This window comes from Peromyscus californicus, unplaced genomic scaffold (assembly GCF_007827085.1).
Source record: "Peromyscus californicus insignis strain IS unplaced genomic scaffold, ASM782708v3 Scaffold_10__1_contigs__length_136768540, whole genome shotgun sequence".
NCBI classification, from domain to species: Eukaryota; Metazoa; Chordata; class Mammalia; order Rodentia; family Cricetidae; genus Peromyscus; species Peromyscus californicus.
Genome location: NW_026294391.1, coordinates 8,293,801 through 8,319,275, shown reverse-complemented (window position 1 = coordinate 8,319,275; position 25,475 = coordinate 8,293,801). Strand labels below are relative to the sequence as shown.

The 25,475-nt window shown below is 38.5% G+C and overlaps 1 protein-coding gene and 1 non-coding gene across 2 annotated transcripts in view; one reads left to right on the top strand and one right to left on the bottom strand.

Moving 5' to 3' along the window:
- Med14 (mediator complex subunit 14) overlaps positions 1–25,475 on the bottom strand; it is a 97,111-nt gene that overhangs the window by 65,298 nt on the left and 6,338 nt on the right. The window contains 8 exon segments of the mRNA XM_052739231.1: positions 11,227–11,338; positions 12,371–12,521; positions 13,532–13,664; positions 14,367–14,474; positions 14,803–14,931; positions 15,706–15,835; positions 16,421–16,594; positions 23,260–23,365. Of these exon segments, the coding sequence (XP_052595191.1) occupies positions 11,227–11,338; positions 12,371–12,521; positions 13,532–13,664; positions 14,367–14,474; positions 14,803–14,931; positions 15,706–15,835; positions 16,421–16,594; positions 23,260–23,365 (1,043 nt within the window).
- Positions 8,723–8,833, top strand: LOC128117980 (U6 spliceosomal RNA). Its single transcript, XR_008220965.1, has one exon. It is a non-coding gene; the product is annotated as a U6 spliceosomal RNA (small nuclear RNA).

Genomic DNA, 25,475 nt, shown 5'->3' with positions numbered 1-25,475 from the left:
AGCACATGTTTCTACTGGAACTAGAAATCTAAGAACTTATGCTAACAATAGCTTCCCATTGGAGTTGGAGAATGGGGCCCAAAGCATGTATATATGTTTAAGAGCATGCAGTTGAATTCAGATCTTCTGGCTAGTCAGGTAGAAACACCTCTACGATATGCATGAAAGAGAAATTATGAGAACATAAATCAGTACACCAAACCATTACTACCCAAACTTGTGTTTTAGGGTTGACATTTGGCCAAGTATGTTGGCATACACTTTAAATCTGGAGGCAGAGGCACACAGGACTCTGTGAGCTTGAGGCCAACCTAGTCTACATAGTGATTTCCAGATGAGCCAGGGCTACATAAGGAGACCCTGTCACAAAACAGAAGAGCTCACATCTAGTTTGAGCTATGGTAATTTATGTATGCACCCCAGGCTAGCCAATGTAGCTGAAGATAATCTTGAATTCCTAATCCTCTACCTCCACTTCTAAACCTCTACCTCTCGGTATTAAGATTACAGACACAGACTTACCCCCTGAGGAGTACATAGGAGGAGGGTGGGGAGCAGAAGAAGGGGGGGGGGAACTGTGGTGGTGAGTAAAATGAAAGAACTTTTTTAAATAGGTAAAAAAATAAATGAAAAAGATTATAGGCATAGGCCAACACACCAGATTTTATGTGGTGAGGAGGCTGAACCCAAGTTTTTATGAATTCTAGACAAGCATTCTACCAACTGAGCCCCATCCTCAGCCCCTAGAGATTATTTTTGAAGATATATCTCATGGGCAATCATTCTGACCCTTTTTATTTACTAAGCTTTGTTTACTAATGATGTAAACCAGAGTAAAGAAAAGTCTATCAAAATGCGACAAATCTTCATTTTACTACTTTATAAAATAAGAAAAATTAAGATTGGAAAATGCTTGGCCAGGTATAGTGGCACAGCCTTTAACCTCAACACTCTGGGAGGCCGAGGCAGGCAGATCTCTGTGAGTTCCAGGTCAACTGGTCTACAGAGTGAGTTCTAGGACAGCCAGGGCTACATAGTGAGACCCTGTCCCACTGGAGGAAAAAGAAATCCCAAAATTCTGAAGAGTTTCCCTAAGAAATGTTACTAGTACAACGGCATGTCTTCTTTGACACCTCTCATACCATATACAAAAATGAATTCATAATGATTCAGAGCTAAATATGAGCCTTAAAAAAACATGTATGTCTTCAGGATCTCAGTATTTAAGACATAGATTCTTAAGTATAATGTGAGATGCATAACAAAAAAATATACACTGAATGCCATTTAAACAAAAAAAAAAAGCTGATCATAGTGGCATACGCATGTAATCTCACAGCTTGGGTGTTACAGGCAGGAGGACTGACTCTAATTCAAGGCCAGCCTGGTCAATAGTCCAATCAGGGGCACAGTGTAAGATCCTTAAAAAAAAAAAAGTCAGGCAATGTTGGTGTACTTTTAATCTTAGCACTTGAAAGACAGACATGGGTGATCTCTGTGAGTTCAAGGCCAGCCTGGTCTACAAAGAATTCCTGGACAGCCAGAGCTGTTACCCAGAGAAACTCTGTTTCCAGGGGTGGGGGTGGGGGGTTAAAAAAAAGCTAGGCATATAATGCTAGCTATAATCCTAGCACTTGGTACTTTAGGAGTTGGACGCAAGAGAACCAGGAGTTTACACAATTCTAAGGTACATAGCAAGTTTGAAGCCAGCCTGAACTGCATGACACCTTGTCAGAAGGAAAGAAGGAAGGAAGGAAGTCAGGAGGGAGGGAGGGAGGGAGGGAGGGAGGGAGGGAGAGGAAGGAAGGAATCAATCAATCAATAGCAGAAATACCATAAAGAAAGTTACCACACATGGGAAAAAAATTCTTGCAAATCGTAATGTATAAAAAAAACCACTTATATTCAAAATATACAAAGAACACTTGAAATTCAACAATAAGAAAAAATATATTATAAAATGGACAAAGGATCTGGAACAGACACTTTTGCTGAAGATAAATGAAAAGACCGTTAACACAGGGACAAACAAGTCAAAACTACAGTGAAATCTCATTTCACACTTACTGGGATGGCTAAAACAAAAAGAAACAATAACCAGTATTGGTGAGAATATAGAAGACAGAACCTTTATACACTGTTGGTGGGACTGTGAAGTAGTATTAAACATGTCAAAAGAATAAACAGATCACTCAGCCATTACACGCATATGCAAGACAAATAAAAATGTATATCTACAATTTGGACAAATGTTCACAGCTATATTCACAATAGTTGAAAATGAAAAATAACCATAATGTCCATCAATGAATAATAATATGGTATATATGACAATAAATTAAAAACCTGCTATAACATGGATAAACCTCTAAAACAATATGCAAAACAACAGTCGTTACACGATTCATTCATATGAAATGTTTATACAGATAAATCTGCAAAGTAGATGAGTAGCTGTCGGGGGCTAGAGAGACAGGTGAATGCAGAATGAAGGCTAGTGGGTATGAAGTTTCTTTTGGGAATGATTAAATATTCTAAAATTAGAGTGCTCTTAAGTATACTCAAAGTCCCATGAAGTGTACATGAATATTTCAACAATATTGCTAAAAAAAAAGAATGGGGGATTACTGCCCTTTCTAGCATCCGTGGGGTTTGATTATACTTTCCAATCACTATTTTTAGGCCTCTATTTAATAACTTATTGAAAGGTAGGGGGGCTGGTGGAGTGATGGGTCAGTGGTTTAGAGCACTGACTGCTCTATCAGAGGACCCAGGTTCAATTCCCAGCACCCACATGGCAGCTCACAACTGTCTGTAACTCCAAGATCTGACACCCTCACAGACATACATGTAGGCAAAACACCAGTACACATAAAATAAAGGTAATTTTAAAAAGATGAAAGTGGGTAGCTTCCACTGAAGCTTATAATTAAGATTATTGGGGTTGGGGATTTAGCTCAGTGGTAGAGTGCTTGCCTAGCAAGCGCAAGGCCCTGGGTTCGGTCCTCAGCTCTGAAAAAAAGAAAGAAAGAAAAAAAGACAAAATTAAGATTATTAACAATGACAATTAACAGACACACACACCCAGAAAAAAAAATTTAACCAATACTATCACACAGTTCTGAACTGCCTGCCTTTACTTACTAAGGCCCACTTTGCATTTTTGGTAAGCTTCCCTTCCGCTATACTTAAAAATGTTAGGACTTCCTGGTTGGGAAGGACAGGATGTGGACAAGACCTAACACAGAAGCCTCATCCAAAGTTAGGCCAGGAAGCCCTGATAAAGTGATTGACAGTTCTACCTACCCAGCAGAGGGCTGCATTCTCAGCTGGGGATTTGGTTAAAGAATGACTCCAACTATATGATGAGTCAACAGTGGACATGAGTCCATTCTCTCACTCCTGTCTTGAAGGGCTGTGATTGGGTGCCCTTTTGAGAGGCATGAACTACTATTTAAGGCATGAACTATTCTGGAACAAAGGGCGGGGGAGGGGGGACACAATATGCCACAGTCTCTGGGTAGGAGGAGACCGCAGTAGAGGGCAGTTGTGTATATGGAGAGCCAGATGTGGACATGCTGAGTTTGTGCAGCAGGAGGCTTGGGCGTTGAAAGGTCTGGTGGCCGATGATAGTAATAGACCCCATTCATCTGAGGATAGATGCAGTCTTACAGGCCCTGAGCCCAAGGTCAGCGGGGAGCCCAACCTCTGTAGCCACCTGTCTGCTGCAAGGTTCTCTGCTGGTGGGACTAAGAACTCTGAAGCTCAGGTCCGGCGGAGTTCTCTCAACTTCTGCAGCCTCTGCCCTCCTGAAGGGTATTTAATGCAGTATTCAAAGCACTGAGACACCACAGTCCTCCAGTATAGATGTTAGTGCTCTGCTTTCTTGACTCCCCAATGCATTCAAGAGACACCCCTTGGCTTGAACATGGCCAATCCAGGGTGTACAGACTGGGGAGTCTCTGGAGTACGGGACAACCTGCATGGCCCACAGGCTGCAAATCTAAGAGTGGCCAGCAGAGGATCTGGTATGCAAAGAAGGGAAGCTCCTAAAATGAAGACTGCTCTGTTCGGACATCTGACACTTGACTGGTCCAGGCTCAGCGCCCTCCTAAACGATAGGAAAAAGAAGAGACTCCAACTTCAATTGACCACCCCTTCCACCTGGAAGACTCCAATATTAGAGTACCCAGGGAAAAGGGTGCTAGCACTTTACAATTTAGTTTTCTTCTCCCTTTTTCCAACTGTAATCTCAGTATTATTTTTACTTTATGTATTGGGAAGGAGGGGGGGGCATTGAGACAGGGTCTTGCTATATAGCCCAGATGGCCTTGAGTTCACTTGAACTCAGGATCCTCCAGCCTCAGCTTTTTTAGTGCTGGCATTTTAAGTGTGAACTGCCATATTGAGTCTTTAAAAAAAAAACAAAAATTAAAAAAATTGGTAATTATTTGTTGAAATTTTGTTGCTCTTATTATTAAAGAAAAATAAGCATAAAAATATATCCACAGTACAGATTTCAAAAGCTATATAATGGTGTAAATTTCCCTCGCACTGAAACGTTTTTCTTTTTTATTCTTCTTACATTCCTGTGATTTTGTTTATGCATTTTTCAGTAGTGTGCAATACTTTTCCCCTCTTGTGCTTTTTTTGTCTTCCTAACATTCGCCTTTCTTCTTTTTCTTTTAATTTTGGTTCGGCTTTCTTTTGACTTTTATTTTGTTCATTTACTATTTCTACTTTTATCCTAAATAAAATTTAAGGTGATAGTTTATCCTGTTCTTTTTGCTATTTTCTGTTCTATGGTCATTGGTGTTATACTAGTTGGCTTTAATCGATTTTTAAGTGTATTCCCACATCAGGTTTGATTTAGTGTTGTTACAGCACCTAGTTTTGTCTTCTCTAAATGACAGTTGAGATTGTCTCCTCAAGAGAAGGTTCTCAGTAAGAAACTCCCCCAATACAACCCATACAGACAGGTGTGTAAAGAACAATGGCACAGCAAGGCAACGTGGCACATACAAAAGATCCTGACTCTTCAGTTACTAAGTCCAAAGATACTGAGGTCGCCCCACTACTGAACAAAGAATTCAAAAGTCTGTCTGTAGAAATTATTTTTGAAAACTAACAAGCAGATAAATTGAGTAAGGAAGTCAATTGTGGATCCCTATTTCAAAAGCCTGAAAGACAGATGTGAAATTAGCAACACTGATGAGAAGTTCAGAATAGAGACTTGGAGGGAAAGGAAGTGGGAGGGAAAAACAGAAATGCTAGTAGAAATGAAAAACTAAATAAATCAAATGAAAACCACAGTGGAAAGTTTCATCAGTACACTAAAATCAAGGAGCTGGCCATGACTCAGCGGTTAGAGCACTTATTGCTTCTTGCAGAGGAACCAGGTTTCACTCCGAACAGCCACATGGTAGCTCACAGCTATTCCTTAACTCCAGTTCGAGGGGATCCAACGCCTTCAACTGATGTCTTCAAGCATCAGGAAACACACATGATGAACATGAATGTAAAACTCTCATGCACATTAATTTGGAAAAATGAAATAAAAAATAGACTAAACCAAGCAGAAAACACAATACCAGAGATGGAAGATAAGGGTGAGGAAATTCTATTAGACATCAACTAAGAAATTAAATAAATAGATCAGCATGACCAGAAAGCCAAATTAACAATCCATGGAATAAATTAAAAATAAAACTAAAGAATTCATGGACTAGACTAGAGATCACTGAGTGGTTAAAAGCACTTGCTGCTCTTACAGAGGACACAGATTCAGTTCCACAGCCCATACCATGGTTTACAACAACCAGTTCCAGGTATCCAACACCCTCTTCTGACCTCCCTGGGCACTAGGCACACATATACATACATGCAGGCAAAATGTTCACTGATAAAAAACACATTTAAATTAAAAACCTAAGAAAAAGATCCATGGGATGAGTTGGGGATATGGCTTAGTGCTAGAGCACTTGCCTAGCATTATCTGAGGTTCTAGGTTGAATCCCTGGCAGCAAGCCGAAAACTAAAGGCAAGAAAAAAGAAAAGATGAAGGAAGGAAAAGAAACAAAATGAAAAGAATGAATCCATAGGATAGTGTGAGACATAATGACACACACTTGTGATCCTATATTTTGAAAAGTAAAGTCAGGAGGATTAGGAGTTCAAGGACCATCTGGACCACGTTAGCCCTTGTCTAAAATATTAATTAATTGATTAAAATAAATAAAAATCCATTGGGTACAAGCAGCTGAAATTAAACACTAAGGACACAGAAAACCTGTTCAATACAATTATATGAGAAATCTTGTTCTTCTGGAAAAAACATCTAAACACAAAAGGCATTTTGAGAATGACCATACATGACCCAGAAAAGAACCTCTCTATATATCTAATAGTTAAATGTCCAGTTCTGAAAATAGAAACTATTAAAAGTTTCAAGAGGTTCTCTAGGCAGTTCATGATGACTGGGAAAAGGAGAGACATTTTCATCAATGTACAGAGCCACAATGAGTCGCCCATGTCCTACAAGTAACTTTAATTAAATTCACTTGTTCACACATACAAAAAAAAGTAGGAGGAGTAGTTGGGAAGAGATCAGGAATGAGAGCAGGAAAAGCGGGTAATAGGAGATGAGTATGATCAATATATATTATACTTATATATGAAAATGTACAATGAAAGTTATATGGTAATAAGGATTTTATAATAAAAGAGTTGCAAGACAAAAATGACAAATCAAAGTCAAACTCATAAGAATTCATATCAGACAGACCACTCAGCAGAAGCCCTAAGAACCAGGAAAGCAAAGAATGGTACATTTCAAACCCTACAGGAAATAACTGCTACCAAGATGACTATATCAGTTATTAATTTTAAAAATGAAGACAAAATCAGATATGCTAAAACAAGCAAAAATTACTCAGAAAAGTAAAGGTTAATACATATTAGCAAAGGAAACAATGTGTTAAGATAAAATGATTTTGTTTGTTTGTTTTTGTTTTATGTTTTTGGAGACAGGGTTTCTCTGTATAGTTTTGGAGCCTTTCCTGGAACTTACTCTGTAACCCTGGCTGGCCTCAGAGATCCACCTGCCTATGCTGGGATTAAAGACCTGCGCCACCACTGCTGTTCAGTATATCCAATTTCAATAACACTACTGAACACTATTGAACATAAAGAGACAAATAGTGAGTGACTTTAATATTCCATTTTCATCAATAGAAAAATTATCCACACCAAAATAAGTCAACAAAGAAACCTCAAAGTTAAAAGTACACCATAGATCAAATGGACATAACAGACACCTATAAAATATTTTATCCAACTACTAAGAACCTACACTTCTTGGCAGCTCATGAAAGCAAAACAAAACAAAACAAACAAACGCAGCACTCTGGAGGCAGAGGCAGACAAATCTGTGAGTTCAAGGCCAGCCTAATTTACAGAGTGAGTTCCAGGACATCCAGGGCTACACAGAGAAACCCTGTCTCAAAAAATAAAACACTGAAAAAAAACAAGTGATTGTATCTTTGATACTACTGTGTGCCTTGGTGTTGGTTTTTTAGAGCACATCACTAGGGAGGTTTAGAGTATTTATTAGTGGCTCCCTCTCCATTACCAACACCAAATGCCCTATTTGTCGACTTAGACACAAATAAAAAAGATAGAGCTGGAAGACACAACTGAAACTTAATCTGTATTGTGACTTGGCTGGTCAGTTTTGTTTTTGTTTTTTGTTTTTCAAGACAGGGTTTCTCTGTGTAGCCCCAGCTGTCCTGGAACTCGCTTTATAGACCAGGCTGGCCTCAAATTCACAGAGGTCCACCTGCCTCTCCTCCTGAGTGTTGGGATTAAAGGTGTGGGCTACCACCGCCTGGCTTAAAAAAAAAAATCAAGGCCGGGCGGTGGTGGCGCACGCCTTTAATCCCAGCATTCGGGAGGCAGAGGCAGGCGGATCTCTGTGAGTCGAGGCCAGCCTGGGCTACCAAGTGAGTTCCAGGAAAGGCGCAAAGCTACACAGAGAAACCCTGTCTCGAAAAACCAAAAAAAAAAAAAAAGAATTTATAAATAGGATTATGTGAAATTAAAAGTCTTCTGCACAGTAAACAATTACAGGAGTAAAGAGATAGACTCTAGAATAAAAGAAAATCTTTGCCATCTATATATCTGGAAAGGAAATTAGTATCTAGACTCTATAACAAACTCAAAAAATTAAATACAGAAAAATCATCCAAACTCTAAATGAGCAAATGAACAGTTTTCAAAAAAAGAAAGGGCCGCCGGGCGGTGGTGGCGCACGCCTTTAATCCCAGCACTCGGGAGGCAGAGCCAGGCGGATCTCTGTGAGTTCGAGGCCAGCCTGGACTACCAAGTGAGTTCCAGGAAAGGCGCAAAGCTACACAGAGAAACCCTGTCTCGAAAAAACCAAAAAAAAAAAAAAAAAAAAAAAGAAAGGGCCAATGAATACATGAAATGATTTTATGATGTGGCTCTTAACAAAATGCAAATCAAAACTACACTGAGATTGCATTTCACTACAGTCAGAATATCTACTATTAAGAAATCAGCCAGGCATGATGGTGCATGCCTTCAATCCCAGCACTGAGGCAGGGAAGGAGGGTGACAGAGGCAGGCAGATCACTGTGAGTTCGAGTCCAGCCTTGTCTACAGAGCATGTTCCAGGACAGCCAGGGACTGCACAGAAAAACCTGTCTCAAAGAAAAAAAAATCACACATATACGAAAATAGGAACCATACAGGGAAGATCAACATGGCCCTGTGAAAGGATAACAAGTGAATTCGTGAAGCGTTCCATATTTGCCTGGTGGGTAGTAGTATACACCTTAAATCCCAGCATTTGGAGGCAAAGGCACATCTCCGTGTTTGAGGCCAGCCTGGTCTACAGAGCAGTCTATAGAGCGTGTTCCAGAACAGACAGGGCTACACAGAGAAACACTGTCTCCAAAACAAAAGAAATCAAATTTAAAAACAAAAAGGCTGGCAATGATGGGACTGTAAATTAGTACAGCCACTAGAGAAATCAGTATGTAGAATTTAGTTTCCTCAAAAAACAAACTATTGTATGGCCCAACTACATCAGTCCTAGGTGAGAGCCTAAGTCGGCTTGCCACAAACACACACATGTTACTGCAGTACTATTCACTACAGCCAAGACTGAACATCAACCTAAATGCCTATCATCAGATGAATGGATTTTAAAATGTGGAATATATATGCAATGGAATTTCATTTGGCTATAAAGAACAACAAAACTATGGCATTTTCAGGCAAATGGATGGAACTGGAGAACATCATGTTAACCAAAATAAGCCAGACGGAGAAAGACAAGTATGCTTCCTTTGATTTGAAGAACCCAAATTCAATATATAGAAGGCATGAAAGAAGGAGCTATTTAACAATATACACAAGACATGAAAGCAGAAGTGGGGGCTACTTGAGGGAAGAAAGGAAGCCATCAGAGAGGGGAAGAGAAGACAAGAGAGCAATAGTGGGAGCGGACATGAGCCAAGTACAATACACACATACGAAAACGTCCCAGTGAAATGACACTGAGACTGATAGTGCATGCAAACTGTTCCAGCACTTGAGCAAAGGAGGCACTGACTGAGGAGGACTGCGGAAAGTTCAAAGCCAGTCTGGTCTATAAAGCCAAGGAAGGGGAGGGGGAGAGAGGGAGGGGAGGGGGAGGGGAGGGGAAGGGGGGAGAGGGGAGGGGAGGAGAGGGGAAGGGGGGAGAGAAGAGGAGAGGAGAGGGAGGGAGCTGAAGAGATGGCTGGAAAAATGACTGTTCCTTCAGAAGACCCTGGTCAATTCCCAGCACCTACACGGCAGCTAACAGTATGTAACTCCAATTCTAGAGAACGCAACACTCTCTTCTGGCCTCTGTAGGCACCAGACATACACGCAGGCAAAACACCCATATACAAAAATAAAAATAAATCAATCTAAAAAAGTAATGATTAAAAGAAAAGGAGATCTATTGTTTTATGTGCTGAAAGAAAAATTTATATTCATGTGTTAATACTTTGACTTGTTGTCAGTCTTATTTTTCACATCTATTCTTCAGTTTTTATTGAATGAATGTATTTTATTGACATAAAATAATTATATATATTTATAGATTATGCGATATTACAATACATTTATAAATTCAGTAATCGCTATACCCATCACCTTAAATATTTATGTGATGAGAACAACTAAAAATTTATTTTGTAGCTATTTTAAAACACACAGTACACTGTTATATTAATTAGTTAGTCTACCATTGAACAGAACACCAGCACATTCTTGAATGAACATGTACTGTCCATTTTTCAAAAGTTGTCTTTGCTTCAGGCAGTGTTTTATCTCCTTTTATCACAATGACTTTAATTCAGTTACTAGTAGATACCTAAGAAGTCACTTTTCTCTAAGTATAATGGAGTGATCCAGGCTCTGGACCTTCACTACTACTAGTTTCTACTTTAAAGACACTTCATCTACATCATCTTAATTACACTCTGCACTTTGAGCACGAAGTAATCATGATCAAAAACAATTGGAGGAGCTGGATATGTGGCCCATGCCTGTTATCTCAGCCAATGAGGAGCTGAAGTAGCAAGCTCCCAAGTTTGAAGGCAGCTTGGGTTATATAGCAAGACTCTACATCAAAAAAAAAGGGGGGGAGAGAGGTTGGGATGGAGTAAATGGAGAACCACATGGAATGGAAGGATTTGCTATATCTAAAGCTCTTAAGAGATTAGGTAGGTAATTAAACTTAGAAGATTTTCCTCTCTCTTTACATCTGCATTTCTTATTCTTAACACTGTTAATGCATTTGCAGTTTTAAAAAACTGAAGACAAGAGCTGAATTATGCTTTGCTCAGCCATATTTTATAAGTACATTATAAAAGTATTTGCAGGGCTGCTTTGATAGGAGAAGAAACCCTAAATTACGAGTCACGTTTAAACGTTTCTATTTTAGTAAGTATACATTTTTGAGGAGAGAATGTGTAAACAATTCAAAAATAAAGAAAAGCTAAGTAAGATAAATAAATAATAAGGTAAAAATTAGGACAAGTATGGTAGATTTCAGGTTAAATGCAACAAAGGCCCAGCCTCCTAAAAAAAACCATACATCAGGGGAAAGTCATATGAGGAAAACCTTTAAATAAAAGAAAAATACTCAGAGCATCATTTGAAAACACCTACAGTTTTCATTAGCATTGAAGCTTCTAAGAATGGCCTTCAGTTCCTGCAGCTTCTGATGGGCTCTTGCATGAACACTGTCAATCAGGAGCTTTTCTATTGATAAGTGGTCAATCTGCATAAACAGCAACAACAAAATCAAATGGACAATTAAAACATCTTGACTATAAAAGTGTGAGTGCACACAACTGTGCCTTAAGATACTTCTTTTCAGTATTGGAAATTAACCAGTATAAGCAAACTTAGATAAAGTAAAAATATAACTTGAATGATTCTGAGCTTTTAATTATTTTCTATGACATTAGAAACTTCAAAACTAAAATTGATATTCTGCTAAGTATAGGAGGATGGGAGTATAGTTCAGTTGGCCAAGTGCTCAGCATTGCATGAAGCTCTGGATTTAATTCCCCAGCATGTCATATACTATGTGTGGTGACCCATGCCTGCAATCCCAGCACTCAGGAGGTAGAAGCAGGAGGATCAGAAATTCAAAGGTTATCTTCAGATACGTAACAAGATTGAGGCCAGCCTGGATGACAAGAGACCCTTCCTTGCACTTGGGAGGCAGATGCATGCAACTCGACCTATGTGAGTTGAGGCCATCCTGGTCTACATAGCAAGTTCCAGGCCTCCCATGGCTTCATAGTGAGATTCTGCCTCAAAACAACATAAACTTATCAGTAGTCACAGTTCTCAGAGATGTCAGACCTTAAAAAGAAAATGGTCTGATTTAAACTACACAACTTAAACTAGGCGGGGGGCATAATTCAACCTAAGACTGTATACTTAGATGCAATCCACAGATTTGCCCTACATACTAAACTGAAGGAAGATATTAAAATTATTTTATATAGTATCAGATATTAAAAAGACAAAAAAAAAAAACAACAAATATAGAAGTATAAAACTGGGTTGGTGATTTAGCTCAGTGGTAGAGCCTTGCCTAGCAAGCGCAAGGCCCTGGGTTCAGTCCTCAGCTGGGGAGGTGGGGGAGGAAGAAAAAAAAAAGTATAAAACTGACCTAAAACAAGTTTCATATAGGGTTTTAGAAATGATTACATATTTTAAAGAATTTCTGGTGAAAGTTTTATATGTGCTCAATTATATTTATTCAATCAATCAGTATCAATCAGTAAGAACCCTTTACCTTCATAGCTCTTTCTACTAATTTAGAATCCGAAGCTGGCAAAGGAGGATCATGAAAGATCTGTAAAGGCTTGGAGACATCATTCTCATCGATTTTAATTGTGACTTTGTGAACAGATGCTGTGCCTGTTTTTCTCCCTAGAACCTGCTGACTGAAAGAGGATAGGGAGAATGACATAAACACGGCTTTTTAACTTTTACAGTCAAACAGAAACATGCATTAGATGCTACGGAGTCAGAACCTTGAACACAGCAGGCCCTCAGTGTGTGTTTGCACAGGGAATACATTAACACTGAGAAGATAGTTATTCCATAATGCAAGTCAGCATTTGCTCTATTACATTTTAAAAATAGATACTGATTTTAAAAATAAAATATATGTACTCACAAAAAAAAACCCCAAAACTTAAACAGAAACCATCTTATAAGTAGTATCTGCCTCTGATTTATCTACAGAAAATCAGAAATCAAGTTCAAACAAGATTTAAAGGTAAATAGCCTCATACCAATTTTCTCTAAATCAGTTTTCAAAGTTACAATTTAAAATGGGAAACTGTGATAAACAAGTATGTTTTAAAAAGTGATAACTCAATAATCTAACCTTTGGGGACTAGGGATCTGGCTCTATTGGTAGAGTGCTCACTTTACATGCATAAGTCCCTGGGTTTAAATCACCAGCACCACAGAAAACCCAATCTAACCTAATAGTCTTTGAACAATCTGACATGAGCCCTTGGTAAGCTAATTTAATCTTTTTTTTTTTTAAAGATTTATCTATTATGTATTCAGTGCTCTGCCTGCATATATGCCTGCAGGCCAGAAGAGGGCACCAGATCTCATTACAGATGGTTGTGAGCCACCATGTAATTGCTGGGAATTGAACTCAGGACCTCTGGAAGAGCAGTCAGTGCTCTTAACCTCTGAGCCACCTCTCCAGCCCGGTAAGCTAATTTAACTTAAAAAATATAAGAAAGATAGCAATTATGGATGTCTCATGTGGTCTACATGATACTGGGACTTTATTAAATTAAACCACACTACTCTGGGCACATATTCATATGTAATAAATCAGTTGTATGAAAAATTAAAGTTGTAAAGAAATTAAAAAAAAAAAAACAGGATTCCCTTCTTGCACAGACCTACCGGAACCAATTTTACTTACTTCCAAACTGAGAGAGAGAGGCACTTTCCGGCATGATACCTTTCCACCTGGACAAGGTCGCCCCACCTCTCTCGGATTAACATTAGAGTCTGGGAATGTAACACTTCTAATTGAAGTGATAAGCAGAAACAATCTGATTTAGCATGTTAAGCAAAGCTAATATGTTATTCAGGCAGCCAATAAGAACAGGCAAACATCATCTAACAAGGAGTCAGTCTATGCCCAAAAATCTGGCAATGAAGAAATTTTTTGGAATCATCTTTGTCTAATGACTCATCCTAAATAAGACAAAATTTGTGGTTTTCTGAAACTATATTCTCAAATGACAAATCATAAGTAGTAAAGTATGTGGCATAATTTTAGAAAAAGGGTTGATAAGTTTGGCCTAAGTAAGCAAAACTAGGTCCAGGTTTGTCCCTTAATTCATCATTGTTTAGAAAATACAAACTAATCAATTAATACACTTTCAGACCAAAATGGTACCTATTTTTGAGACAGGTTTTCATTACATAATACAAGCTGGCTTTGAACTAGCTACATAGCCTTGCCTCTCAGGTACTGGGATTACAGGCATGTACCACCTTGCCCAGCAAACAATACTATTTCTAAGGAGTTGCCTGCAAATTCAGTGGTAAAACTTGAAATCTGTCTTATTATAGATGTATCTTAATTTCCACTGGCTGGTTCTCCATGTCTATTTCAACTCAAAAGAGTTAAGGTAGGGGAAGGAGAGGCCAGACTACTACACTTCAGGATAAAGGATAAACAGAAAATGTAGTGGAAAGAGGGAAACACAAAATCCTTACAGTACATGTCTCAAATTTCAAAAGGATACGTAGGCAGTTGTACATGTCCTGAAGAGGTTTCTCATCCGCAAAGAGCCGAGACTGCACCAACTGATGGATAAAGTCGATTTGCATGCTATGAACCAAAGCTCGGCCATCTTCCATTGGCAGAAGAAAGGAAGGCAGTTAATTAGAAAGAGAAGTCAGTGTTATAGCATTAACCAAGAAAGTATATACTAAAAATGAATTTAAAATTAAAAAAAGAGGAACCAAGATTATCTTGAGAAAACTATAGAACATTATACACTGAGAAATACTGAAATTTCTCCAGTCAATAGGTAATTATGCTTATCAAATTTTACTTCAAATTACAGAATAAATTGCTACACATTTTTCTGTAGGAATACTTCAATATAAGAATGCCAAAACCATAAAAAATAAAAATTTGAGAAAAAAAATATCAAAACCAGTACTATGATGCGTTACCTCCTGTTTCCTTATCCTCAACTAGAATTTCTAGCTTGAGAAGGCGCCATGGAACTTCTGGATCATCACCCATTACTGTCAAAGTTGCTTCAAATTCTCCTTCAACTCGAAACTTCACACGGCCATTTGCTTTTAGAAGAGGAAGAAGTGGACGCTGCTTTAAAACAATAAGCTTCTGGCCCATCTCCAAGTTTCAGCCTCATTTATGAGCCATTTTAAATAGACTGTAAATTTTGTCCTAAGTGTTGAACCAAGTCAATGGTTCAGACACAGACAGCAGCCAATATCTTCCTACATATAAATCAACAACATAGCATGTTCTCCAGGCTCAACTTTGGGGCCTCTTTTCTCTTCCAGCCTCAGGTAATCCTACTCACTCCCCCCAGTGCAAATACCAGCACTGTATTTTTAGGTACTAAAAAGAGAACAATTATGGATGGCAAATCAGATTCGAATACCACAAAAATCAAAATTTCATCTACTTGTTCTTTGAACAAAACCCAAAAGGACATTTTAGAAAATATCCTTTTTTAAGGTTTATTTATTCATTATGTATACAGTGTTCTGAATGTATCCCTGCAGGCCAGAAGAGGGCACCAGATCTCACTACAGATGGTTGTGAGCCCCAATGTGGTTACTGGGAATTGAACTCAGGACCTCTGGAAGAGCAGAGAGTGCTCTTAACCGCTGAGCCATCTCTCCAGCCAAATAAATTTTTTTTTTTTCGAGACAGGGTTTCTCTGTGTATACTCAGTTGTCCTAGATCTCACTTTGTAGACCAGGCTGGTCTCGAACTCAGAGAGATCCACCTGCCTCTGCCTCCCCAGTGCTGGGATTAAAGGCATGCACCACCACTGCCCGGCCAGCCCAAGAAAATATTCTTACAAAATTTTAGGTACATACCCACTGTAAGATTTGCTAGCTGTGGAGGAAGATCTGTTGTTACAAGCCTATGTCTAAGAATTTGATTAAGCTGATGAAGTGTGGCTTGTTTCTCAATTTTGGTAATTGGATCTGGAGGAATAATTTTATCCTACAAGGAAAAAAAAAGTCTTTAAAGAATATACAAAAAGATAAAATTGTTTACCTGCACCTGTCTTTATCCGGTTTCTTACTTCACTCAAGATAACCACAACACTCATTTCTGTTGTCTACATCCAGTAATAGTGACTATGCATTTGAGTGCAAATAATTCCCAGTCACCTTGCTAAAACCATGCTCTTCATCGTGCTCCATTTGTAACACCAAGTTAGTATCACTAGATGATTTCCTCTATTTCCTAAATGTACACAATACAATAGCACCAATTCATTCAACTACCATAGTACATTCTGAATGCACTTCCAAAAAAACGCTACTGCTGTGCAATTATTTTCATACCTGAAATACACTAAATAATATTTGCACATCTGCTCACTCCTAACAAGGACAGGGAAAGGGGAAGAAATGGAGGGAAAAAAAAGGATCTACTCACATCATGACCCCAATTTATTTCAAACTACCACACTTTACTTGTAGAGAAAAAAACTACATAAACTAGTTTTAAAAATATAAGTTTTCCTATGCTACAATAATCCAAACCCTTCAACTTTTTTGGGTACAGGGGCAAAAGACTTACCCTGATGCAGGTTGGAAGTCGTGGATAAGAGCCAGTAGTCAGCACATCAATGGCATACGGGATAGCAAAACTGGGCAGGCGTGCGTGGACCAGTGCATCTCTAGCTAAGGAGGCCAAGCGATCGGCAGTGTCCACAAACAAGATAGCTTGTTGATCTAAAAAGCTTGAGATCATCTTTAAAGCAAAGGGTAAATAAGCTACCTTGGAAATTGTTTTTTCATTAAATATCATTTGCAAGCTTCAAGAGATATTAAAATAGGTGGTTCCAAATTTATTTGAAGAAGTATCTACTCGTGTATCTACTTATATAACATTAAAATAGTACTTTTCTTTCATTTCTCCACTTCTGACATCACTCATACATAATACCAAATATTAAGAAAAGAATAAAATAAAATGCTTTTACTCTGATAGACTTCTAGTACTGGGCAGCAATGAAGGAGTTAAAATCATGGACTCCTAGACTGCCTAGATCTACATTTTAACTCTGTAATTTACTAGCCCTGTTTGCTTGGGCAAAGAGGTTAATCTTTCTATGCCAAAAGTTTCCAACAGTAAAATGGAGGTACTGAAGTTGTTCTGACACTAAATACTACATACCTAACCTTCAGAACATAGGAAACACTCAGTACATACATACATACTGCCAGTATGAGAGCCAGGCACCTTTCTGCCCAATACAGAAATTCTCAGTTCTCTATTTAGTGCAGTGGTAGAGTCATTACAAGGCTGAAAAAATGATCTCCTTCAAACCTTTAGTTTTGTTTTACATCAATACCTATCATTCCTTTCTCTCATGTCCTTCAAACAAGCTTCTGGCAGACAACTTAAACCCTGTCACCCAGAATTAATGTACAAGGGCATCAGACATAGACAGTGATCTGTATTCTTTCCATTTCTAGTTATTTTATTATCTAACTTCCACAACTCCATAATTACTATCACCTTAGAGATGAGAAGAATGGATTCACAGGTGAAGACCCTTTTCCAAAGAAATATAGCTTAATATTAGAGAAGCTAGAACTAGGAAATGGGTTTTCTTCTCTTAGTTAGACTCAGTATATATAGCTTAACCCCAAAGAAATGCTACCTTTTATAACTAGTGCAATGTTCTATCAACGCCACCAACACTTATCTCTTATTTATAGCGATGACACTACCAAAACACAATCTCAACTGCTGAGCTGGTTTTAACTCAAATGTAGGCCATTTTAATAATCTTGTTGGGACTGGAGAGATGGCTCAGCAGTTAAGAACACTGGCTACTCTTCCAAAGAAACTGGTTCAATTCTCTGTACCCACATGGCAGCTCACAACTGTCTAACTCCAGTTCCAGACAACTATGGGACCTGACAACTATGGCAAAGAACCAATGCACATTTAAAAAAAAAAAAAAAGAATCTTGTTGTTTCAGGTGGTGGTGGTGCACATCTTTAATCCCAGTACTCAGGCAGAGGCAGGTGGATCTCTATGAGTTAGAGGCCAGCCTGGTCTACAGAGTGAGTTCTAGGACAGCCAGGACTATACAGAGAAAAAAACAAACAAACAAAAAAACCAAACAAATAAAAAAAGAATCTTGTCACTTAGCTGAGCAGTGGTGGTACACACTTTTAATCCCAGCACTTAGAGACAGAGGCAAGTGGATCTCTGTGAGTTTGAGGCCAAACCTGGTCTACAGAGTGAGTCCTAGAACAACCAGAGCTACACAGAGAAACCCTGTCTTGGAAAAAAAAATCTTATCACTCAGGTGAAAATGTTCATAAGATCAAGTTAAAGGAAAAGAAAACCAGAGACCTCCCCTCTGGGAAGATGGGAGATAAACTGAGATATCAGTTTATCTAGCCTGCAGTACTGTGTAATGAAACACTTGCAGAAGTCAAGATACACTACACTCAGTTACATTTCTTTAACTTAGAAATTAAATTAATACTAATGCTTTAGTTTTGAGCAATTTATTAGTAAACTCACAGCTACTTAGTAATCAGTATCTTTTTAAAACATATATACACACCAACTATCAATACGGTTAATATTTGTTAGACTTTGAGCAGTAAATGCCATTTCTCTAAAGAAGAAATACAAATGGCCAATGAAAACGTGCTCAATTCCCTGTAATCCAGCACTCAGGACACTGAAGCAGGAAGATCACAAGTTTGACTCTAGCCTAGGCAACATAGCAAATACAAGGCCAGCCTAGATTACACAGTGAAACCCTGACTCAAAAGAAGACACAGGGAAGTCAGTCAGAAGGAGTGAATGGACAGTGAGAAACCTAGTAAGATACTACCAGGATGGCAAAAGTCAAAGCAGATAATACCATGGATATGGAAAAGATGAGTTAGACCCTTCATACACTGCTGGTGGGAATGTAAAATGGTACATACAGCCTTTAGAGAACAGTCTAGCTGATGAAACAATTTATCTATGTATGATACAGACACTTTTCCTTATGTATGTATTCAAAAGAAAGAGATACACAAAAAAACTTTGTAACATTACTTATAATAGCTCCAAACCAGAGTCCAAATAGAGAAGAATGTGTGTTTCCATGCAATTCAATATAAATGAAGTACTGATACATAAAGAAGCCTTTGAGAAAAGAACACATATGAGTCCATTTATATGAAATGTTCAGAGTAAGCAAACTCAAACAGACAGATAAGTAGGTAAATGGTTGCCTACAGGTAAGGGCTAGGAGTGATAGATAAATGGTCCAAGTTTTCTTGTTTTTTGTGCTGATACAAATTCTAAAATTGTTTGTGGCTGGATAGACTAATCTTTGAAGAAATGAATTGAAAAGACCACTGGGCACTGGCGAGATGGCTCAGTTAGTAAAATGTCGGGCACACAAGCATGAGGACCTGGGTTAGCTTCCCAGCATCCAGTTCAAAAGCTCGGTATGGTGGTATGCACTGGTAGTCCCACCACTGAGGAGACAGACAGGAGGCTCTTTGGAGCTGAGTCAGCACAAAAATACAAATATGCAAATACACACATATATACAGTGTTGAAAATTAGTCAAAACCAAGAGTTTTCAATTTTGCTTGACATCGTATTACTGAAGCAAATTTAAATGTCTCTAAACAAGTAAGTGAAATAAATGGGGGGGGAATTAAACACTTGGCTTGGATGTACACTAGTAATAGCAAACCTTTTACTAAAAGTTTATGTACTTTTAATAAAAAAACACTATCCTAATTATTTAAAAAAAATAGGCTTTTATTTCAGCCAAAATGGATTAAGACTTGGTACTCAAATTTCTAAAACAATAAAATGCAATTTTAATCTTTCAGGTAAACTTAGAATTGCCTGTTTAATATTTACAACAAAATTATTCTTTGATATTGCTTAATGTACAAAACCTTACAAAAATTTAATTTCCCAATCACATACATAAACATTTCTCCCTCAAAGAATTTTTTTAAATCCTTAATTAGCTATTTATTTGTACATGGGTGTTTTGTCTGAATGTCTATGCATCATGTGCATATCTTGTGACCAGAAGAGGGCACTGGACCCGTAAGGAAAATTTTATATATATACAAAACATTCTACCTCAAAAATTGAGGGTGGCAGTGGCATAGATCCATAATCCCAGCACTCAATGAGCCAATACAAGAGGACTTCTAGTTTAAGGCCAACCTGGGCTACACCGCAAAGTCAAACACTTTTGATCAGTATTACACAGAAGAGTATTAGCTTACTCAGAGACAGAAAAACCTGCCTGACAAAACTGGTCTACCCTTGTGACAGGCTTAGCTGCCAGGACTAGAACCATAGTTCTTAATAGCATAGTTCATAACCATAACACTAATGTCAAAAATTATCTTCCCCTTTGTTCTAGTTTCCTTTCTGCAGCTGTGATAAAACATTCTGACCAAAAGCAACTTACGAGGAGAGGGTTTGTTTAGCTTCCACTTCAGATCTTAATTCGTCATTAAAGGAGGGCAGGACAGGAGGAACTCAAGCAGAAACCACAGAGAGACAGATGCTGCTCGCTGGCCGACTTACCAGCCTATCTATGGTCGGCTAGCTTGCCTATACAGCCCAGGACTTATCCTCCCAGGGAAGACCACCTTCAGTGGGCTGCGCCTCCCATATCAATTCCTAATCAAGAAAATGCCCCAAAGTATATGCCCAGAGGCCTGATGTAGGCGATTATTCAATTGTGGGAGTGTGTTTTCTCTTTCTAGGTGACTGGAGTTTGTGTCAAATTGACAATACAAACTAACAGGATGTGCTTCAAAAGGCAAATCTATATCCTAGAATTTTCCAAACTTCAACTTCTTTATGTTTTTTACCTCCTTTTGATTTGGCAACCTTCACATACGTTTTGGTTATGAGGCAATCAAGTGAAAGAGGCTGAGCAAAAACAACAGGCTAAAAACTGAGGTGAAATGTAAGCAGCACAGATGTGCTGCAGATTCTTTGTAGAGTGGGATTTGTGTGGAATAAGCACCTTCATCAACTTACAAATAGAAAATTCTCCATTCATATATTTTCAACTTACCAGAGTGCTAAAAAAATAAATATACTATGGTACCACCATGCCGGGTAGCCGGTCATTTTTATGTAAGAAGCTTGATAAACATAAGAAAATTTTTGAAGCTCTCAAATATAATTTAGCCAGTGCCAATGTGTTAATCTGCTTTAACCTATGAAAGCTAATAGCCTTTTTAAAAAACAATTTATCATTTCACGTGCATTGGTGTTTTGCCTGCATGTGTGCCTGTATGAGGGTGTCAGATTCCCTGGAACTGGAGTTACAGACAGCTGTGAGCTGCCATGTGGGTGCTGGGAGTTGAACCCAGGTCTTCTGGAAGAGCAGCCAGTGCTCTTAACTGCTGAGCCATCTCTCCAGGCCCAAAAACTGGTAACCTTTGAAAATGTCATTAAACAAAAAAATGAAAACAAAAAAATGGAATTTGAACATCACTGTAAAGCTTAGTGTAGCGCTGCACTTCCTTTCCATTCACAAATTTAATTGACAACAACCAGACATGTATTTGGTCTTGTAGAGCTGAGCTTTAGAAAGGGAACCTCTGCTGTGCAGTGGTAGCGCACGCCTTTAATCCCAGCACTCGGAGGCAGAGCCAGGCGGATCTCTGTGAGTTCGAGGCCAGCCTGGGCTACCAAGTGAGTTCCAGAAAAGGCGCAAACACAGAGAAACCCCGTCTCGAAAAACCAAAAAAAAAAAAAAAAAGAAAGAAAGAAAGAAAGGGAACCTCAATTAAAGTAGGCAAGTGCTGTCTTCATTTCAGGACTTTATTCACTGTCTAATTGCCCTTTCCAGTATGAAGTCATTAGGAGTAATTGAAGTAAAGCAAGAGCCAGTGCTCCTCATCTGCGAACACCAAATCATCTTCCCCAAGTTAAGCTCAGCAAGCTCATTCAAGGCCTCTAGGTTGGCCTCCTACAGTCAGAGCTGAAAACTTGATTGGCTTTTGTTGTTATTGTTGTGTGGAAACAGGATCTGCTACAGGGTCAACTGACGATGTAGCTAAGAATCTTAAACTTCTGATCCTCCTGCCTCCACCTCCCAAGTGCTGAGAGATTACAGGCAAACATCACCATGCCTGGTTCATACAGTGCTGGAGATAAAGCTTATTACATGCTGTAGAAGTACTACCAAATGAACTACATTTCCAGTCCCTTAAAATGTTTTTTTTAAAGATTTATTTATTTATTATGTATACAGTATTCTGCCTGCACATATCCCCGCCGGCCAGAAGAGGGCGCCAGATCTCATTACAGATGGCGGTGAGCCACCATGTGGCTGCTGGGAATTGAACTCAGGACCTTTGAAAGAACAAGCAGTGCTCTTAGCCTCTGAGCCATCTCTCCAGCCCCCCTTAAAATGTTTTTGAGGGGCTAGATTTTTAGTTTTTGTTACCCTTCACTCTATGAAGTCACTTCTTTGAATTAAGAGTAATTCAACAGTCAAAAGAGTATGAGCTTCCTGAAGGCGGGGACTATGCTTTATTCAGGTCATTCCCTGCCATCCCTTATAGCCCATGTTCAGTAGTTTTGGAGCATGAGTAAATGAATAAACAACTGAACTGATACATGACGTCATCAGTTCCTTGACCTTGAAGAAGCCATGTATTTTCTAGAAACTGTATCATCTCATCTGTTAAAACAGAAAATAGAGACTCTGCCATTCTCACAAGGACATCAGAAATCAATAAGCAAACTTTGAGAGAACCTTACAAATTCTAGCTCAGTGGTTCTCACTCTTCCTAATGCTGCGACCCTTTAATCCAGTTCCCCATGCTGTGCTGACCCCCAACCATGAAACTATTTTCATTGCTACTTCCTAACTGTCATTTTGCTACTGCTAGGAATGGTAATGTAAATATTTGTAGATAGAGGGCTGCCACCACCAGGTTGAGAATCACTGCTCTAAAGAATCATACAACTTTGAAGCTAACCATTTCTCCTCTTTAATTCCTCCAGAGTTATATTTAAAGTCTCCTCATGTACTATCTTCCAGGTATCTCCTCCTCTTCTGTAAATAAATACTAGGCTTATTTATGTCAAGTGTCCATAAATACATAGTAGACTTCCACAGAAATGCATTATGGAATTTCATAAAGGAACATTATTGAGATCGGTAATAACATTTAATCAACAGATGTTAAAGCTAAACTTCTAAAGTATGCAAGACATTTAAAGTTATTTTGTTTGTTTCAAGACAGCATCTTGCCATGTAGTTTCACTAACCTAGAAGTCATGACTGTCTTTTCCAGAGCTTCCTGGGCTCAGATCCCAGGCATGTGTCACCATGTCCACCTTTCAAACACTATTTTATACAAAGTAAGATCAAAAGTTTCACTCACCGCACACTTTTCGACTTTGCCAGCGTCATTAGCCCATTTGACTAAAGCTAATAATCGAACGAAGAGTTGACGTGTCCGGCTAGCAAACTGTACAATTTCTATTTTCCTGTAAAATAAAGTAATTCTCATCTGAACCAGCACATTATATATTTCCCAATTTGTTTCAAATTTGAATTATTTTAAAGTGTTTGTTTACAAGCACAACAAAATTAACCTAAAATATTTACACAAATATTAGTTTCATTTTATCTTTGTGTCCTGCCTGTCTGTACCTTTAACCACGGAGCAACAGATCCAATAGTTTGACATTTTGAAAATTTTTATTATAATAAATGATTCCTATAATCTAGTAAATTCATGGATATGAAGTAGTAGAAGTTAAATGAGTCACAGAAGGGACCAAATTAGGAGCTATGAAGTATAAATTTCATAACTGAAACTACTGGTAATTAGTTACCATTTTGGTTAGAGGAGTTGAAATATATTCTTTACCAAAGCTTGAAACTGTGTTCTTTCTACAAAATCAAGGGCTATTTCCCAACTTGTAATAACATAACTGAAAAAGCACTTAAAGACCTTGGCTATGAAACTCTTTCCTCTGAAGAATTTCAGTAGCACAGTTCATTACCTTGGCCAAATTAAAGACGAACACACTGAAGAGTAAAAGAAAAGGTAGGTCTGTCCATATCTATTTTTATACTGGACTCAATTCTATGCTTTTTCACCCAGCAATCACCAATATTTACCATCTCATAAAGCTTTAAGAGCTTCATTAAAAACTCTCTGCCTTCTATGTTAGCTAGACCTCTTTACTTCAGCACCACTACACAACTGAAAATCATACCTTTCATCGTTTAAGACACTAGAAAAAAGAAAACTTCAACATGCCAAGACTAATGGCAAGACCCAGCAGAATACCAACCTAACTTCAAGTGCGGTCGAATTCTACTAATTTTAATGTGACTTTTCAATGACCTACAAATCCAACCAACGTTTCTGCATCTTGTCAGTAACATTACCATGATGCAATGCACCCAACTAAGTTTTTGCTGAAGTCTAATGCTGACTGAATATGTCAAAGTCAAGCTGCTATTGGAGTGTATGAAGACCACACACAACCTGAAAAGCTTCCTTAAGAACAGTCAACACCATGATTACTAGAAACAGAAAAAGAAAAGCCAAGGGCACACTTATGGCTCTTTGTTAGTGTCTGTCAAGGATTATAAAAGAAAACAAGCAAGACGGAGATACAACATAAGTGTTAAAAGTACATTAAGATCTGACAGGGCTGGGGTTGTAGCTCAGACTATAAGGCTCTGGTTCAACACCCAGCACCTCACAGCCACCTGGACACCACCTATGTCAGGACTCAGAATGTCAGTGCTGTCTCTCTCTTACCACAAGCAACTAGGTTTGTCTATTATTTTCTTCCTAAATATGCTCCTCTATTAAAAAAGATGTCCTTCTCTGTAAACAACTGCAATGTGGTTTTCTGATACCACACTGTCTCAACTGACAGGGTGCACAAGTTAGTTCTCCAAAAGCCCAGTGTGCTTTCCCGCCCCACAAGAGGCAGAACAAACCTCGATTGTTTCCTTCTTTTAAAACTGACCAGCCAGCCTGGTGGTGGCACACACCTTTAATTCCAGCACTGAGGAGGCAGAGGCAGGTGAATCTCTGTAAGTTTCAAGACCAGCCTGGTCTATAAAGCGAGTTCCAGGACAGCTGGGGCTACACAGAGAAACCCTGTCTTGAAAAACAAAAAACAAAAACAAAACTGACCAGCCAAGTCACAATACAGATTAAGTTTCAGTTGTGTCTTCCAGCTCTATCTTTTTTATTTGTGTCTAAGTCTACAAATAGGGCATTTGGTGTTGGTAATGGAGAGGGAGCCACTAATAAATACTCTAAACCTCCCTAGTGACTTGGTCTTAAAACCAACACCAAGGCACATAGGTAGTATCAAAGGTATAATCAAGTTAGCCTTCTATCAGTCCAATTTAAATCCCAATAATATGATCTCCTTTAATCTTAATTTATCTTGTTCCTTTGGCCTATGGAAACATAATAGTGTTGTCTTAAGCCCCAAGCTTAAATTGGATCAAAATTTTTTCAACTATAAAATAGCAATAGTAGGAGACTAAAGTCAATGTGCTAAAAGATATCTAACAGCATCATCAGAGCAACTAGTAAATTAACAGCCAGCTGTCCAAAGG